General features: G+C 37.2%; 1 protein-coding gene across 4 annotated transcripts; it reads left to right on the top strand.

Moving 5' to 3' along the window:
* Positions 1 to 8,247: 8,247 nt before the first annotated feature.
* LOC133861067 (F-box/kelch-repeat protein At3g06240-like) lies at positions 8,248 to 18,676 on the top strand. Of its 4 annotated transcripts, XM_062296766.1 has the most exons (6): positions 8,248 to 9,492; positions 14,531 to 15,198; positions 15,306 to 16,321; positions 16,972 to 17,186; positions 17,318 to 17,398; positions 17,509 to 18,676. In XM_062296766.1, exon 1 carries the CDS (start codon positions 8,264 to 8,266, stop codon positions 9,473 to 9,475), a length of 1,212 nt encoding a protein of 403 aa, XP_062152750.1. In that variant the 5' UTR covers positions 8,248 to 8,263; the 3' UTR covers positions 9,476 to 9,492; positions 14,531 to 15,198; positions 15,306 to 16,321; positions 16,972 to 17,186; positions 17,318 to 17,398; positions 17,509 to 18,676. The 4 variants fall into 4 exon arrangements, with proteins under 4 accessions (XP_062152750.1, XP_062152751.1, XP_062152752.1 ...); XM_062296767.1 differs by lacking the exon at positions 15,306 to 16,321 and having other exon boundaries at positions 14,531 to 14,998; XM_062296768.1 differs by lacking the exon at positions 15,306 to 16,321.
* The last annotated feature ends 364 nt before the right edge of the window (positions 18,677 to 19,040 follow it).

Here is a 19,040-nt window from a genome sequence, read left to right as displayed (position 1 = left end):
CTCCTAAGGTACATTTTTGCTCTCTGACTTTTAGTTTCTGGAAATTCTAATGAGTGAGATTTTTTTTGCTAAGATGGTCAAATTGACCAACTCGCTAATTGAACCTAAAACTCATAAATTCTGGCATTCTTTCTAAGTTGCAGCACCAAGTGATAAAAAACATTCAAAAATGAATAAATATGGATAAATAAAAAGATCCACTGTTTTTGTGCTATAAATCTGTTCTTGAACTTGTCCATATAGAAACAGTCAGTGACCAAATCATTGCGAAAATAGACGGTCACTAAAGGACGAAGTAAAAGAAAAGTGTTGTGGCTTAGGGGGAGTGTATCAGATGAGGGTGGGTAGGCCCTAGTAAAATAAGGTTTGACTTTTGACTGATCTAACATTGATTTTCTCTCTTATTTAGAAAATTCGGTTGCTTTAAATCATATCAGTGAACTTCATACCTTATTGAGAAAGCTTTCACACACACACACACGCATTGCATGAGTTAAGTTTACTATTGAAAAATTTCTATCTACTGGAAAATTTTTGTGCTTATTGACTCTTAACTCTCATTTATATCTTGGCATATTTTTGAAATGCTATTTGACTGTTTTATCAGTTATTTATACATGCGTGTTTTAAAGCTAATGTTAGAAGAAAAAAATTCTGCATATTTTCCTCTGTTTTTCAGCTTCTGGTGTGAAGCGTCCGGACGGACATGTTCTTGCATCCGGACACGCTTGGCTCTATCAATCTCTTATCTGACAGTATGCCGTCCGGATGAGTATGTACCACGTCCGGACGGGAGCTTTTTGCTTTCTTTGCCAAACACACACACTATTTTTTGCTTATTCTATCATGTTGTGTTGTGTGTGTTGTCTCTCGGACTGATCCCGAGATTTTGGCATTCTCTGCACATCTTTTCTCATCCCCAGGTATTTCCTTTGACTTTCTTTATTCTCTTAAGCTTTGGTTCTTTTTAGAATATTGGAATCTTTAATTGATTATGATTTGAGAGATTGTGCATGAATATCTTTTTCTGTCTTTATGCTGGATGGATATTACTAATCTGTGTCTTTTGGATTGCTATATCTACTTTTGTATTTCTTTATGCATCCAATTGATAGCCATCATAATACCACATTCTTTTTAAAACTAACAGGATCTAATATTTCCTTTTGGTGTTATTTTTGGATAGATTTCTGTTTAAATATTTTCTGGAATATGTTGTCCAGTGGCTTTCAGCATAATGTCAGATAAATGGCTCTTTGGAAAACAGACCAGTGTTGAAATCATATGTTCCAGAGATCTCAAATTTTAGATGAGCTCATTCCCTTGTTCATACAGAGTCTTCCATAACATTTTCCTCTAGATCTGCACTAGCTAGAGATTCAGGGTTGAATCTTCTTTATCATCTTGCAGACCACTTGTCTAGAGGATTTCTTTCTGTGGATGATCTGTTTCGGGCAAGAAGACTCAAGTGACTGAAACTTTTCAGTCTATGGTTTCCCGACTTCAGGAGCTAGAAGCAGAAGTAGTTCAAATCCAACTTTTTATACGGTTTTCTCTCCGTTACTTGATTTCAGTGGATCAGCAGAATTTGGTACTTGGAGGATTTTTGTTCCTCTCTTTTGGGCCACTTGCAGACTCTTCTCTAGTTTCCTATTGTTTTGGATTTTAGAACGTTTTTGTCTATGGATTTTATATACTCTGTTTTCCCTTGTTCTGTTGAGACATCAATGGGGAGTATTTTAATACTGTGGTCTTTCTATACTCTTTTTACCCTTTGTCCCTTTGAGACAAAAATGGGGAGTATATGTTAGTTTTTGGATCGGGAATGTATTTCCAAACCGGTCAAGTGTTTTTTGTCTCAGAATAGCCAAATGGGGAGTTTGTTAGTATTTTATATTGGCAACATTTTGATTGACAAAAACACTTTATGTAACGGTTGCTTTTTAACAGGATTATCGGTTCTACTCAGAGTCTTTAAGTAATATGGACAGTGTCTCATTTCATACCATGTGTATGGTCACAAGTTTCTAAGAAGATGTCCATGAAGATTCCATGCAATTTCCAAGTGAGAACAGCCGGTTCCTGTGCAACCGTCCAAATGGGCCTTTGAAGGCGTCCGGACGCCCCGTAATGTCTAGAAGTTTCAGCGTTGAAGACGTTCAGACGTCAGAGCAACACCGTCCTAACGCTAGGTCAAGCTTCTCTAATTTCTACACAGAGTTGGATTTCAGCAGTCGACACTGTTTGGGAAGTTTCTGCAAGACGTCCGGACGACGTGGCAACAAGTCCGGACGATGTCCAACATTCCAGAATATTCCAGGTATCCATTACGAGCGCGGAAAGGAGATACAGCGAAGATCGTCCGGACGCTTGGCCAAGCAGTCCAGACATGGACCTAATAAGGATAGAAGTGTGCTATTTTGGAAAGGCGGTTGCAGTTAACCGTCCGAACGGAAGGGCAACACCGTCCGAACGCATTTCAAGCTTCCAGGAAGATTTCTGCGCACGTCTCAGTGTTTTTATGATAACTCTTTGCTCGAGTATTGGATTGAGACGAAATTGGTGTCGTTGGAAAGCTAAGAAAAAATCCTACAACTTGAACATTTGGACGGCATCCGGACGGCCCAGCGGCCGGACGAAAAGAGAGTAGTGTCCGGACGGCCTCCAGGATTGCGCTGTTTCTGAAAAGATATCGCAGAAACCGGTCCGGACGGGGCTAAATGCCGTCCGGACGGTCGACAGTCAGAGTTCATTCTTCAGCATCTTTAGAGTTTCTTTAAGCCTACAAATAGGGGGCTCTAGGCTTGTAAATTGTATGAATTCAGTATCGAATTTCATAGGGCTTTGAGAGGGTGTTTAGGGAGAATCGAAGATCTGCTAGCTCTCAAGCCTTTGCCGGTGTGTGCTCAAGTGTTCTTGTGAAGTCTATCTTAGGGGTCGGCCCTAAGGTAAATGAATCCATCAAAAACCCCTTCAGGTGGAAGATCTGGTTGAGAAGCGTTCGTGTTGGGTTACACGTTAGAGTTAAAGGTATGACTACTACATAAGGTTATGTGAGTAAGAGTGTCTTGTAATTAACTTTGTTTTTGGATAGTGAATTTCCTGGGTTTGGCTGCCCCGGAGTGGTTTTTCTCTTCACAGAGTTTCCACTTCGTAACAAATATCTTGTCTTATTTAAATTCCGCATTTAAGATATTTGTTTGCACACAAACATACACACTTGGTTAAATTAGAAGTCAATAAATTATTTTCATTTCTGAAATATGCCATACATTAGTTTTGTTGCTAATTATGAAATATTAGCTTGGATCAATTGCAATACTACAATTTGAGGTTGCTGATTACAGAATGCTGTTTCTGAAATATGTCATACATTAGTTTGGATCAATTGCAATATTTCCCATAAAATTACTAACATTCATGTTTAATGTTTGGTTTTTGACAGAAAATCTATGTGGTTTAGGGGCAATTCAAGAAAACTAGAGAAGTTAATGATAAATTTGATTTGTAATTGGATTTGACCATTTGTATTTGATTTGTGATTGTTTAATTTGTTTATGTATACGTTTGTTTGAAATTGTAAAAATATGTCTTGTAAGTTGTAATTCCCTTTTTGATAATTTAATTAAAATAATTGATATTTTTATTATCATTGTTTTCATTTATCTAAATTTATTTTATTATTTGTTGACTTAAATAAATACTTAAACTAAATTCCTCACTAGCCGAGCGAGCTAAGTGCCCGATAAGGCACTCGGCTCGTCTAACTCGCAAGCTCGAGCTCGAGCTCAAGCTCGGACAAGAATTTATTCTAGCGAACTGAGTCGATCTCAATATTTAATACCTGTCACGAGCTCGAGCAACCACTACTTGCTCGAGCTTGGCTCGTTTACAAGCCAAGTTGCAAGGATGAAAAATATTCATCCATGGCTCTAGACTTTCCATTGGCATCATCTCCATCATCTGGCTTCTTATCACGGTCCTTATATTTTGGTGCTTTAGGTTCTTTAGCTTTCTCTTCCCTTAGAACCATGAAGTTCAAGTGATCTTCATTCACAACTCCATGTTCACCCCCTTAAGAGCACCTTGCCCACAAGGTGAAGATTGAATTTGTGCTTTGCCTTCAGTGACCATTGTGTCTATTGGCTTCAAAAATTGTAAGTCCCCTATGTGGTCTATCTCTTCTTTTGAGTATATGACTCATCTTCCTTTTCCCAGTCCCATGCCTCTTGGACCCTGGCTGCACCTTCCTCTCTCCCTTCTCTGCAACTACATCCTCTTTTTTCTTGGTTTCTTCAATTTGCAGGATTTTCTCTTTGGACTCTTCAACAAGTTCTTCACTTTGGACAACTGAATGCTCATTGGTTGCAAAAGCTGGCTCCAGCTCTTGACCCGTTCCTTTTGGGGTTGTACTTGTTCTACTTTTACAATTTCTTCGCTCTTATCGCACACTTTTTTGGGTTTTGATTTCTTTTTAGTACCTCCCCTTCATGTAAAAGTGTAAAACCGAACGCCGCTTGCAATGTGGTTGGCTTCAACATAGTGAGCATTACTCTGACCTCCTCCTTGAATCCACCAATGAACATATTAACCCAAAATTCATGAGTCGGATTTTTGAGGCTCCTAATGGACATTATTTTGAATAGTACCTCAAACTGTGATCAGTACTTCTTGGCAGTTGATGTTTGTTTAAGATTGATGATAGCTCTATATGGGTTATCAAATGCACTGTCTTCTCTGAGCGTAACCATTGCTTCTACTAACTCAGAAATTCGTGTACCATTAGCCATTATCGCAAGATCAATGCTCTTATACCACTTGTTATGAGCGTGGATATTTGGAGGTTCGATTTGTAATGAAATAACAATAAAAGTAACAATTTGGCACTTCAAGGGGTCAAGTCCTCCTCTAGCACCGCATGTAGTGTGCATATTGCAAAAATAAAAATTGTATCGAAAATCACTGAACTCTTGGATAGTAAGACGAATATTAATCTGTCTTTTAGACAAATATTGGCTCCCACTTATACAATAAGTTTTGCAAAAGGGAATACAATAATTTTGTCCTTAGGATACCATACTGCCCGAATGTAGCGTGTAGATTACAAATTTTGAACACTACTCTGGATAAAAGATTTTGTAACAACAGAGAAGAAAAAGAAGAGAAGGAAAAAGAATTATTAAAATATGCAGGAAAATGTATTTTTATAATTACAGAAGCAGTTTATAGCAGTTTATTACAGTTTCTAATTGTTGAAAAAACAGTTTTTGACTGTTGAAAAAGCAGTTAGAAAATGTAGGTTCAAACAGTTGAGAAAATAGTTAAATATTCAAAAATATGTTTGTTAGAATAGCAGTTGTACACATCAGAAAAATACACACGTAAATAATAAGCTGACGATGCGCACGTGTGAAATGCTAAGTGTGTCTAAAGCGTCAAAGCGAATAAGCGATACGCATGCGTGTGACGACAGTGACACAACTAGCATGTGCGTACTCAAAATCCAATCTAGTATAAAAGAGCAAGATAAATGTTTATAAAGCACACAAACAACTCATACCTTTTCAATGTGGGATAAAGAGTAATTGAAAAAATAGAGGAAAAGTTTAAATATTCAAATTGGAGGGAAACAAAAATTTTCATGAAATAATTTTCAACAGGTGGAACCCTGGTCCCTGCCATGGTGGATATTCGATGCTGTTGAGGGAGGAGGAGAGCAAATTAATGCGAAATGGTTTTGAGAATTCAAGCATAGGTGGTTCGGCCACCTCTCTTCTAGTCCCTTTTTTATTAAGCGCCAAACCATAAAGGATGAGACATTGCAGAAAATTAGAAGTTCAATGGTTTATATTGAGAGTTTTAAATTTTGGTGGGATCAATTTAAATCAAGTGTAAGTTCAGTAGGGTTTTGTGAAGTTTCCCCTCTCTAAAACTTTTAGTTGGATGTGATTTGATTTTGATAGAATCCCAGGTGCAACAAATGATTATATATTTCCAAGTTTCGGCGCAAATACAAGCACAAAAATTTGGATCAGGATCATGTACAATTATTTGTCTGAATTAAAGAGAATTTAAGCAGGTAATTGTGAGAGGGGCGATGATTCTCTAAAATTTGAAAGAAATTTTAGATTTTCAAATTATGTGAATTCAAGCTGTTATGTTACCGAGACAATAAAAAAAAAAAATCATTTCAAAAAGTTTTTTCTTCACTTTTAAAGAGACGCTTATTCTTTACTAAATCAAAAGACAGTTTTTTGCTAAAAGTTTTTTTACGACATAAAGTGCAAGAACCTGGGAAAAAAAAAATACTTAATTCTCATTAGTAATATATCACATTTTTAATATGTAGCATTTTTCATACCGTTCGATGCATAAAACGACCTAAATTCACATAATTTAAGAATTTGAAATTTCTTTTAAATTGTAGGATAATAATCCTTATATTTTCAGGATCCTCTACAAAATTGTAGGATCATAATCCGAATTTTAGGTCGTTTGTAGACATCGAAACGCTTGAAAAATGTCACATATTAAAAAGGTGGTATGTTACAGTTGAGAATTGAGTACATTTTCATCAACTCTCTATGTTGTAAAAAAGCTTTGAGTTAAAAACCGTCTTATAGTTTTCTGAAGAATAATCATCTCTACAAAAATGAAAAAGAAGTATTTTGAACCTTATTTTCATATTTTTCAAAAATAATCAACATCAAAACATTCTAACTTTTTTTACTTTTTATATCAAATCAACAATTTTTTATTACTATTCAATTAAAAAAATTTATTACAATATAAAACTTTTTTACTTTTCTATACAAATTCTTTTTATTTTATATCACATCTATCATTTTTTATTAACTCCAAAATTAACTCCCTACTATTCTGTTTTGCATAGTGATTTGCCAAACATACCCTTTGTTCGCATCACAGTGCATCCTTTCCCATCAGCTCACATAAATCTTTACTCTTTTGCCACGCAGGATCAGCATTATCTTGATCAACGATTTTGAAGGCCTAGTACATGCTCAGATTTTAGTACTATCCGCACTAGATACAGTCAAACAAAAAAAACAAAACCCTTTTTTTTTCCAAATCTTTTTGAGTTTGAGGAAAGATGTTAAAAAAGGGTATCTTGTTCATGCTCAGATTTATTTCTTACTTTGCTTACTTCAAGGGTATCTTGTTCACCATTCCTAACTTCTCTATATATAAATAAAGATTATATAGTCCTAACGCTTCGTCAATCTCTTTCTCTCTTTGTTTCCACACATCTTTCTTTTATATTATTAATGTCATCATATATTTTTACGCATATTTCTTCATTACATCTTCAAGGTGGAGATTTTGTGCTAGGATTTATATATATATATATATTTGACATGTCCATAGAAGAGAGGGAAGGGAGATTCGAACTAGTATCCTCTACTTTATGAAGCGTGGTCTCTAACCGATTGAACTAATTTTTGAAGACTGCTAGAATTTAACATGCAGCTTTGGGATGAAGAAGGAAATCAGATGAGTCTTTTCAAAATTTAAAATTTAAGTAGTGAAATAAATATGGCATCCAAGAAGGAATAGTGTTTTGTATTTTTAAAACCTTTCACCCATAAAATCATTATACACGTTTAATGTTTTTCAAAAAGAGTAGTGATTGAACACCACTTAAAGATACAACTTTTCACTACCTTGTTTATGTGGTAAGGTGGTCCCCTACCTTAATTTATTTTTAAAAAATAAAAAAACTCAAAAAGTAGTGGGGGACCACCTTGCCACATAGGCAAGGTGGTGAAAAGTTGTATCTTTAGGTGGTGTTCAATCATTACTCTTCTAAAAAAAGAGATAAGATTCTTTTTTGGGCTGGAGTAATGATTGAATACCACCTAAAGATACAACTTTTCACCACCTTGTCTATGTGGTAAGGTGGTCCCCCACTACTTTTTGAGTTTTTTTATTTTTTAAAAATAAATTAAGTTAGGGGACCACCTTGCCACATAGACAAGGTGGTGAAAAGTTGTATCTTTGGGTGGTATTCAATCATTACTTTTTGGGCTGTGATTTGAAATTTGATAAAAATATTGTGTTTTTTTTTTTTTTTTTTTTTGAAGGAACATATTGTGTTTTCTAATTGAATTTGATAGCATTTAAAAACCTAAATAAATGCATTTTTTTTAAGAGATTGATTTTATCTTTAATTCTATTTTCTTTTTAAAAAACAAATATGAATTTAAAAGCTTTACGGTAGCGACTGCTTTGAGTCACGAACGATATGTCAGACTATCTCCCAGACGAGGCGATCATCGAAATCCTCACAAGATTGCCGGTGAAGTCGCTGATCAAATTCAGGTGCGTTTCCAAGACATGGCGCTCTCTAATCTCCAGCCCCTTCCTCATCGCCAACCACCTCAATCTCGCTCTTTCCGATCCCCAATACCCACCCTACCTTCTTTTCCACTATTCCGACGATCTACACCAGAAACAGCGCTTCACCCTCCATTCTCCGGATGACCCATTCCCTCAGAATCAATCTCGGGAGGAAGGGGAGGAGGAAGATGAAAAGGGTTTCTTTGATTATCCGTCAGGTTTCATAGAATTACATTCCCCGCTCGAGAGCACTAAGCTCAGCTTAGTTAATTCATGCGCCGGCCTTGTTTGTTTAGCCTGCGGTTTTCTGGAATTAAAGAATAGCTTCATTTTCTGGAACCCCTCTATTCGTAAAGCCATATCCGTTCCGGAGCCTAATATTGGATTAAAATCCGACCCGCTTCTCCATTATCTTGGCTTTGGGTATGACTCCAAGAACGATGATTACAAATTGGTGAGGCTTGTGTATTCCCTAAGGTACGGGTGGTATCTTCCACCCCTGGTTGAGATTTATACTCTTCGAACGGGCGAATGGCGCTCTGTTACGGCCCCTGCTCCTCCCTACTTCATCAGTCTTTCCTACTTATCGAATTTTTCCTTACCGGTTTTCTTGAATGGGAAAGTCCACTGGTTCGCAGTCACTCCACAACACCAGGGTGCGATTCGCCGCAATGTGATCGTGACGTTCGGTATGGAGGATGAGGCATTTGGTGAAATGGGTATGCCTAAGAGTTTGGAAGGGGTGGATAATTTGGACTTTTTTGTTACATTAGTTGATGGGTTGCTTGCGGTTCTCCCTCGTGGCTGCGCCACCGAGTTTCACTCCTTGTGGGTGATGAAAAAGTATGGAGTACCGGAATCTTGGACCAAGATGTTTCATATTGAGACTGGGGAAGGATTTGAGAGGGTGATAGGCTTTACAAAGAATGGTGAAGTTCTACTGACCAAGGATGAAAAGATGTTTTCTTACGAACCTAGTAGCCAACGAACCTTGGATCTTCACATCAGTGGCGAAATAGTGTTCTTTGCTTTGGATACTTACGTGGAGAGCTTTGTTCTACTAAATGTAGCAGACGGAGATCCGGGCAGACAGGGGAACTCGTCTGCTGGTAGTTAGCGCATAAAGAATAGCAAGTAAGAGCATCCTTATCAAGCTCTTCAAAGTTTTCTCCAAATTTAGCTGAAATAATGTACTTTTTTTTATTTTATCCATCACTTTTAAAGTTACTCTTACATCAAACTCTCTAAATTTTTCTCTATTTTAATTATATATTCTTTTTTTATCAGTTTTGAGAATAACTACTTTAACTGTATCTCAAGAACATCAAAGTTTCTACAAACATCAACACAATACCGTAACACATACACAATCGGAAGAAAGAAGAACAAACAGAAAATCAGTTTCAAAGGGGGTTCGGCCAATCAGTGAATTTTACCCAATAATTTCACATCCAAAAACACCCAATCATTTATCAGAACCATCATCACCGAAGCAGGGGAAAAATTCAACAAATACCCATAACCCACCGAATGCCATTCAACCGGAAAATCAACCAACATCAAAGATAATTCCAACAAATCATAAATCAAAATAAACCTATAACAATTTGAACAAGAATTCATCAGAAATTACCTAGCGAATTTTTGTTCAAAGCTAGGGAAAAATCACCGGAAAATCGCACTTCTTGCTCACCTGAAATCGCCTCTGGAAGTCGCCGGATTTCTGGCCAGAATCGCCGGAAATCAGCTCTGGCCTACGATCCACCGGAAGCCGCGCCTCTGCTCTCCGGAAATCGGGTGTGGGTCGTTGGAGGGTTGGGTTTCTGTTGACGGGTTCCGGTTCGGGTTCTGAGAAAGGGGAAAAAGGATACCGTTGGTGGAGGAGTGGCAATGGTAGGGCTTTGAATCAAAGGGGTCTAGGGCTTTGGGTTTGCGCTGGAGGGGTCCGTTGGGAGTTGAAGACTTGCAGCTGATTTCCCTTGGTAGAGAGATCTTGCGGGAGGAAAGTGACGGAGGAAAATGAAGAAAGGCGCGAGAATGAAAAATAATAATAAAAAATGAAATAGCGTGAGGTTGATCCGCGATAAATATGGAGAAGGAATCTGACAAGAGTCATTTTGGTGAAACGATAGCCAGCTTGATGCGGAGGAGTTTTTGATAAGTTTCACCAAAATTTGGTGAAACTTTTAAACTGCCGAGTTCGATACTGATGCTCTAAGGGAGAGATACTTGTGATTAATATAATGCTTTGGATATTGTGCTGAAAGTACATTTATTTCTTTCCAATGCCAGTTTTTATTCACTTTGCTTGCTTTAGGTTCTGCGCTCAAGTTAATCATGTGTGTCGATCCTCTGACAAAAAGAAGTTCCACTAGAGGAGTCACATGTACTATAATGTTGTTCTACTTCCGTCTAATGGTTGATACTGCATATTGTTTGTTTACTTGGGTAATGGGGGGTATTTTGTCTTTTGGGGGATGGGATGAAGGTGATGCTAAGTTTGTTGCAGCAGCAGGTAGGTTTAGTCTGACATTTCTGTGTTTTATGGTTGTTTTGATTGTTTTGATACTTGAGAGTTATCTTATATTCTTATTTTTGTAATCGCATACTTGCTGAATGCATTATGTGCATGTGGGCATGCTTCTATAACTATGATAGTCTATGTTCCAACAGCCAGTACCTGTTGGTTCTGAATTCTCAAAACCATGCTTGTTGAATGTCTTTGTACCTTAGTAATACAGAGTATAACTTAATGTTAGTTGATGGTTTCATGTGGTGAAAGATGGTTTCATGAATACTTTTGAAAATATTACCATCATTAGCTCTTTGGTGTCGTTTTGAAAATATTTTTGTAATCGCATACTTGCTGAATGCATTATGTGCATGTGGGCATGCTTCTATAACTATGATAGTCTATGTTCCAACAGCCAGTACCTGTTGGTGCTGAATTCTCAAAACCATGCTTGTTGAATGTCTTTGTACCTTAGTAATACAGAGTATAACTTAATGTTAGTTGATGGTTTCATGTGGTGAAAGATGGTTTCATGAATACTTTTGAAAATATTACCATCATTAGCTCTTCAGTGTCGTTTTGCTCATTCGCTTTTCCAGGTTCCTTTCTAACTTTCTATATTCCCCCCCCCCCCCCCCCCCCCCCCCTCCTCCTCTGCTTCCTTTTGTTTCTTAATTTTATATCCTATCGGCTTAGGTCCTGTTTGGTTTCCGACAAAATGTGGGAAACTGTAAGAAAAGGAATGAAATTAAATAACTTCCTCAACCTCAGTCTTCCATTTTCCATGGCCATACCAGGTGTTATACCACTACTAAGTTTGAAGTGTGAAAACTTTTTTTTTTTTTTTTCCTTCTCATCCCTGTAAACAATACCAATGTCATCTCAACATGTCCAGATACATCTGAGTGTGAAGACTCCTCTCTAGTGCAGAATACTAGTCAGCATCCAACTACTTCAACAAACAACTCGTATACAAGACTCCTAGCTAATAGATAATACCTTTAGATAGGATTCTGTAAATTCAAATATAGAGATATTTGAATTATGTTTTCAATTCAAATATCTAGATAGGATTATCTTTAGATAAGTTTTAGGTTTGTAATTCAAACTCTAGATAGATTGTAACTGATCCGAAGATCATGTAATCTCTTCTTCTATTTATACTTTACTAAACATCAATAGAAAGTATTGAACTTCAAATTCTATTATGGTATCAGAGCTCTAAATTGCTCACGCAGATTTTTTTTCGATCTCTTCTACGTTTCTTTTTTTTTTTTTCAACTTTTATCATTTTTCTCAATGGCGTCCAGCCCTGCTGTCCCATTCATTCCGCCTAATATTGGCCAACTTATGACCTTCAAATTAGGAGGACCTAACTACATCACGTGGTCCAACCAAGTTATCCCTATTTTGAAGACCAACGACTTGATGGGTTTCGTGGATGGCTCTGAACCGTGCCCTCTCAAGTACGTTCTGGATGACCAGGGGAAAGCTACTGCTACTCTGAATCCAGCATTCCTACTTTGGAATAAGAAAGACCAATTTGTTCTTTCTTGGCTTAATGCCACTCTCACGGAGAAGGTAATGTCAACCACCTTTGGTGTCACCAGCGCTCAACAAGTCTGGGATTCCCTCTCCAGCCGCTTTGCCTCCCATTCCAAGACCCGGATTTCTCATCTTCAGCGCCAGCTACAGAGTCTGCATCAAGGTTCAAAAGGGTGTACTGATTATATTTAGTAAAGTACAAATAGAAGAAGAGATTACATGATCTTCGAATCAGTTACAATCTATCTAGAGTTTGAATTACAAACCTAAAACTTATCTAAAGATAATCCTATCTAGATATTTGAATTGAAAACAGAATTCAAATATCTCTATATTTGAATTTACAGAATCCTATCTAAAGGTATTATCTATTAGCTAGGAGTCTTGTATCCGAGTTTGTTGAAGTAGTTGGATGCTGACTAGTATTCTGCACTAGAGAGGAGTCTTCACATTCAGATGTATCTGGACATGTTGAGATGACATTGGTATTGTTTACAATCCCTTATTTTCCTGGAAGCCAAACAGCGGTTTTCCTTTTGGTGCTCAGATTATAATCAAGATTATTCAGTAGGTGGCTCAACAACACCAACAGTTTGCCGATTTTAGTCATTTTTTCTTTTCAATTAAGGCATTTTAGTTTGAACTTTTGTGAAAAATCAGCGTTCTGTGGCAATTGAACCTTGAGTTTAGTCGATTTCTTTCTTAAGAATTTTTAAGGGTTTTGAGTTATGTAACTTATTCGAAAGGCTCTGTTTTGGTAGATGAGGAGAATTTTATATGTAAATTGGAAGATGCCTTCATTGTGTATGCCATTCCGAGGTGAGCTGCTTAGATTGTGGTGATACTTGAGTACTCTGACCTTCATCTAATAAGCTTATCTTTAGAAATATTTTCAACTCTAGGCAAGACTAGAATACACACATAATTCCTTTTAACTTTACCATTTGACATTGAACTGCTTGGTCCTTTGTTCTCTGCATGTGTTAGCGTACAATTCTAGCTAGGCCACTTTCTTTCTATCACCTTGTTGATAATGAATGTGATCGTTTACCACTGGGTAATGGTTCTTGCCAAAATATGTTGTCACTTATAAAAGGGAGAATTTTCAGGATAGCATATAAAAGAGGCACATTTACCCTTATTTGTTGCATCAAGTTAACGGAGGCCTTGTCCAGTAAATGTCCACTCTTCTCTTTGGCAAGCTCTGAAACCATGCATTTTGAGTGTGATATGTAGATAATGAGTAATAATTTTTCATATTGAAAGCTACATGTTCTGCCATCTATGTTGAAAACTACATTATGAGCCAACAAGCTGCCTTGAATCGTTTCTTGCAAATTACTTCTTTGGTTGTCCGTGTGAGTAGTCAATTGGTCTGTCAGGTTTGAGATTTAAGTGATGAGGAAGGCTGGAGCAAACTTAGTGGAGCTTTAATATACTTGATGGATCTCTAATTATGTGACTGTAATATAAACACATATACGCTGCCTAGACCCAGGATTATATGAAGTATTGTATACTAGGTAGCCTGTAAATCTAACTTTGTTATGTCTTTAGTTAAAGGGGCAAGCGCGTTGGTATTTTCAATGGAGGCAGGGTTTTAATGTGGGGGAGATATTATTGGTTATTAGTTGTCAGTTTCTTAGAGATTATTTAATAAGTCACTTCTCTGTCCAATAGGCTGCCCCGGTTTTGTATTTTTATTTCTTGCTGGTATTCTATTCATTCTTTTACTAGGGAGGATTGTAAACGCATTTTGGAGTTAGAATTATGTGAAATCCAATTTATTAGGAGCTAGAGTGGTAACTACGTGTACTTATTAAAAAAAAAAAAAAAAAAACTAAAACTATGTGTTTCTTGGCATGTAGTTCTGCATTTTCTTAACCCACCAATGCGATGCATTTTGTCTAACGATTTCTTATGGTACCTCAATGGGATGGTCCTATATTATGGGTTTCCATTTATGAAAGGGGAACACTGAGGAATTTCTGTTGCCCGTCACAAACTATAGTGAATCATGTTTGACACTTTAATAGCATGTTTCGCACTTTTAGTGTTGATTACTGTCATATGCTTTGTGATGCCATTCCATTGACCTTGAATTTAATTTTGCAGATTGTATTCCAAGAGTAAAACCAATCTCATGTTATATGTAATAGAAGAATCAACAGAATCAAGAAGGCTTGCAATCTCATCAGTTACGATCCATTCATGGCCTTGTTTCATCATACCACCTGGTTTGATTTCTCGAAAAGCAAAATAGCTAGCTCTAAAGAACACTGAGCAATTCCGAAGACCCTGTTGCTCTTGCTCGGCAGCTTCTTGAGCTCTTCCTCAATGGTGCTTTTGGGTCTAATAGAGAAAGAGAGGGTAAAGTTGAGTGGTGTTCAATCTCTGAGTTAACAGCTCGAAGTGAATTAGAACGGAGGGTCAATTTTTCTGGGATTGAACTTGACAATGGGTTCCTCCAGTCCTGACCAATGAAATCGAATTAGCGCACCACTTACTTGACCAAATCCTCTCTTTTTGGTCTATTAGCATAGTAGAATCTGATATACTTGGGGGCTTGCAATGCTGGTCAAAGTATGTGTCAGGCTTTGAAATTAGAACTTTCTGTTTGTTTCTGTATTCATCTAGCTGGTTTTTTTATTTTTTATTTAGCATATATCCTGTCCAGAAGGTATATACTTTGGCATAAGCAGGAGCAAGTGTTTTGATAATGTTAACCAAGGACTTGGCTCCTTATCTCATTATATATTATGGTGACACTCTGCACTCTAAAGGTTTGATCTTCTTCCATGTTTGTGTTTCAACAATGCATTTGTAATTTGTAGAAAAATCCAATGTTTCTTCTAGGAACTTAGAGCTCTTATAGACTTTGGTTTGCCAGGAATGAGGGCCTTGGCGTTGAGGGTGTTCTCAAAGCCAGTAGTCAACAAGTTGCACATTATCGGATGGTTAGGTCTTCTTAGATATTGAGTTATGACAGTAAAACTTATGTTTCGATTCATATATATCTCTTTTAGAGATAGTAGAAATTTATTTTCATTAAAAGTGGACTTTGGTGTGTGTGACATGTCTGGGATCAAAGCTTGATATGATGCCTTCATTTGTTTGTTGGTTGATTTATGAGCCCTTGCATTGAAGTTAATAAAGCCTCATATGATACTTCAGAGTGGTGATGGTTGAGTTAGTGACAAGCATCTCTATTGATTCAAATTGTTACGATGTGCCTTGAATTCGCTGCTTGGTTGATAAGTTCTTTACTGTACACCTATTCACAAATTCTGTAGGTCAATTCAATCATTTTAGGGTTACAAGAGTATTTTTTGGAATTTCACATTTTTCTGTAGATATAAATTAAAAATACCTGAATCAAAAGTTTTAAGGTGTTCTTTTTGTCTATTATTTTTATTTGCTTGCATTAGTTTTTGTCTATTTTGCACAAATGAATTGAGGGAAAAAGATTTGGTGAAATGTTTTTACACCACCTTGGATGGAGTTGGCGATCAGATAATTGACCCCAAACTCGATATGAAGTACAAGGAAAAAATCTCTGTTTTGTGCTCTTGGATTGCTTTTGTTGTTTCTGTTTTCTTTGTTGCTTTACTTTCTTGCAATGTTTGAAAGAGTAGAATGGGTACTACAAGGAAGAATTCTCAAGGTTTTCAGTGTTGGCTTTCTTTGCACTTTCAATGTGAAGGGTTAAAAAAAAAAGTATCTAATACTCTAAGTTGTTTGCTCTAATGAGTACTTGAGTTTATTCCTCCTTTATGAGATGTTTGTAACATGCAACTGTGATAAAATACCACAAATCAGAAAATGTTTTTGGATTAGCAAAAGCAGCGATCCTGTTGCCGGTGAACTTTGAAAAGATCCGAAGTCTAATTCTCCCATTTTAACATAGTAAGTGTTAATATATCTCGTACTCCACTTGGTTTTCATCTTTTACTGAGTGATTGGAGAATGCAAAATGTAAGAACATGTTTTTCAATTAGCAACAGTTGTGATTCTCATAGCTGTCTATTGCTAAATCAAATATGAACTTTAGAAATTTGGTGGAGATAGGGCTCATTTACTGTTTAGATATAGTCTTTTGAGTATCGGGCTGAAATATGCTCCTTGTAGACCCTACGAGTTTAATTTGCCTGATTAATAGCTTATGTTTGTTTTTGGCCATCCATACAAACTCCATAAGTATAGCTACAAAAATAAATAAAAAGAGTCATCATCCGCTGGAGTATTAACATAAAGTTTAGAATTTGGGGTTAATCCATTCCATTAAGAATGTGAATATTAAGAGGCCATGGAAAAAGATGCCAAGTGGCTCGAGTGAGGTGGCATTCTAGGAAAACATTGTTCAAAAGTTTCTTTCTCCTCATGAGAGGCATATTAAACCAACTCTTATTTCACATTGTGGTAAGAGCTCTCGATTGCTAAGCAATACTATGTGTTATATATTTTAGTTTTTGTGTTGCTTTTAGTTTTTGTTAAGGAAATAGAGAAATCTGATGGGATCATTCGTGTCACCTTATCATGGATATCTATCTTTTCAGGCACAGTTGCAGACAACATACGATATGGACCGCGATCGAGAGGGAAGAAGGAAGCTAAGTGATGAGGAGGTTTACAAGTTGCTAAGGCTTGCAGACCTTGATCCCTCTTTTTTCAATAAGATTGGTGGTGAGCTATCTGTGGGACAAGCTCAAAGGGTGTCTTAGACTTTTCTTGGTAGCACATGGGGGTGAAAATTATGGAACTGATAGCTCTGGTAATGCTTTGATGAGTTATTGTCCTTTCTCATCAGCTCCCAATATTAGCTGGTTGGAGAATTAGCTGTTTTTCCAGCATATATAACTAATGATGAAAGTTTTCTGATTCATCTCTTGGCAATCTTTGTAGTTTCTGAAAATAATCTGCCATTAAATTCGTATCTATGGCCGGAAATTTAGTTGGAGTTTGGGTCTTCTACGCTTGTAGCTGGTAACTCTCTCTCTTGGTGTAGATATAAATTAAGTCACTTTGTTGGAGAGCCCTTAAAGTATTATTCTTTAATTTTTGCTCGTATTTCTTTGTTCTTGCTGTGCTAGCAGTTTTAGGGTTTAGGGAGAAGATCACCAAGGCAAATTTCAGCAACTGGGTCAGTATTATGTCATCCAAATTCTGCTTTAGGCGTTTGAGTCTGAGAGTTGATTAGAGCTATGGGGTTGTTAAGGTGGTGTTCAATTGAATCCACAGCGTTTGAAGGTAGATCTTTCAGGGTCGGATTCTTGAAAGATGCAGGGGTAATGTTTGATCTATTTTCTTGGGAAAGCTGAAAGTCGTTGGTTGTTAGCCACCGTAGAGGAGTTGCTATGAGAGATGGGAACACCGGTGTTTTGGAGACACGGGAGCTGGCTTCCCTGCTATCCTCGCCCAAAGTTGCTCTAACAAGCATGGGCAGTTCTTGGTCGCAGAGGAGCATAGTGGAGGTAGACGGAGGGGTCATGTCCTAGTGCCAGAAGGGAGAGATGGTGAAGGGTGGAGAATGTTCTTGTCAGAGCTACGCTTGGTAGTAAAGTTGTTCCAGTCGCTTTCTGCCGCCCGTTTGTCGCTAGGTGTGGGTAAGAGTTAGTTGCTGCCAACGCTGACATCTCTGGTAGAGGGGGAAGACATCGGTTGCAGAGGTGTTGAAATCTGCAGTAGTCTCCTCTTTGTCAAAGGGCGTTTCTGGGAACTCCAAAATGTCAGCCCCAATCGGACAGACGGTGACATGGCGACTGTCATCTGCAGTTGCGTATGGGATGGGAGGAAATCCCTGGAACTGCATGCAATTCGGCAATTTGGAATGATTCTCTTACTTGAAATCCCCTTTTAACAAAGAAAATAAATGGATAAGGTTTGAGAACCTGTTCCAATTTAATTTGCAATCTTGGAGAACAACATTAGTTGATTCAGTGATGTAAATTCCATCAATGTTTGGACCGTCTCCTGGAGCCAAGACTAGCACTCTGGAAACTCACACAGAATCAGACCGGGTAGTAACAAAACTCCATCAATGTTCAAGCTATATAGTTAGATGTTGTTGGAGGTATGAAAGATTTTGTGGCTGGAGATGTGAAGATTTGCAGAGGCCTCCTTCATTTAGAATATATGTTATTTATATATGCTCTGACAAATTAGACTTTGTTTAATGTTGGAGGAACTGGTGGTTTATTTGTTAGGTTTACCTGAGGTTAGTTAACATTGTAATGGATGATTTATCAGAATTCGGTTAGAGTATTCTTATTGAGGAGATATTATTTGTTTGCTACACTTATGGATATATATGGGAAATGGGATAGAAATTGCTTTGACTTGTTTTGTAAAGAATTTTCTCTTCGAATGTTATGATTACGGTAAGCTCATGCCCATTTTTTTTTTTTTTTTTTTATTTGGGGCGTAATGGGGAGAAAGAGCTGTGTAATATAAAATAAAGGGTTAAATTCCCCCAACTTCTGTTAGATTTATTTAAAAATAAATAAATAAAATTATTTGTTTATGAAGTTCTTACATCTAAAAGTTTTTATGTGCATTTGCTTGAAGTATGGGAATATTTCCAACACGGGTTGTCTTTTTCTTCCCACGTACGTCGCTTCTTTGAACT

Source organism: Alnus glutinosa, chromosome 2 (genome assembly GCF_958979055.1).
Source record: "Alnus glutinosa chromosome 2, dhAlnGlut1.1, whole genome shotgun sequence".
Lineage (NCBI taxonomy): Eukaryota > Viridiplantae > Streptophyta > Magnoliopsida > Fagales > Betulaceae > Alnus > Alnus glutinosa.
Note: the sequence above shows the minus strand (reverse complement) of the source record. Positions and strands in the feature narration are given on the sequence as shown.

Bases quoted from the DNA above. Each gene is read 5' to 3' on its own strand.
- LOC133861067 (XM_062296769.1), top strand. From the start codon at position 8,264: ATGTCAGACTATCTCCCAGACGAGGCGATCATCGAAATCCTCACAAGA.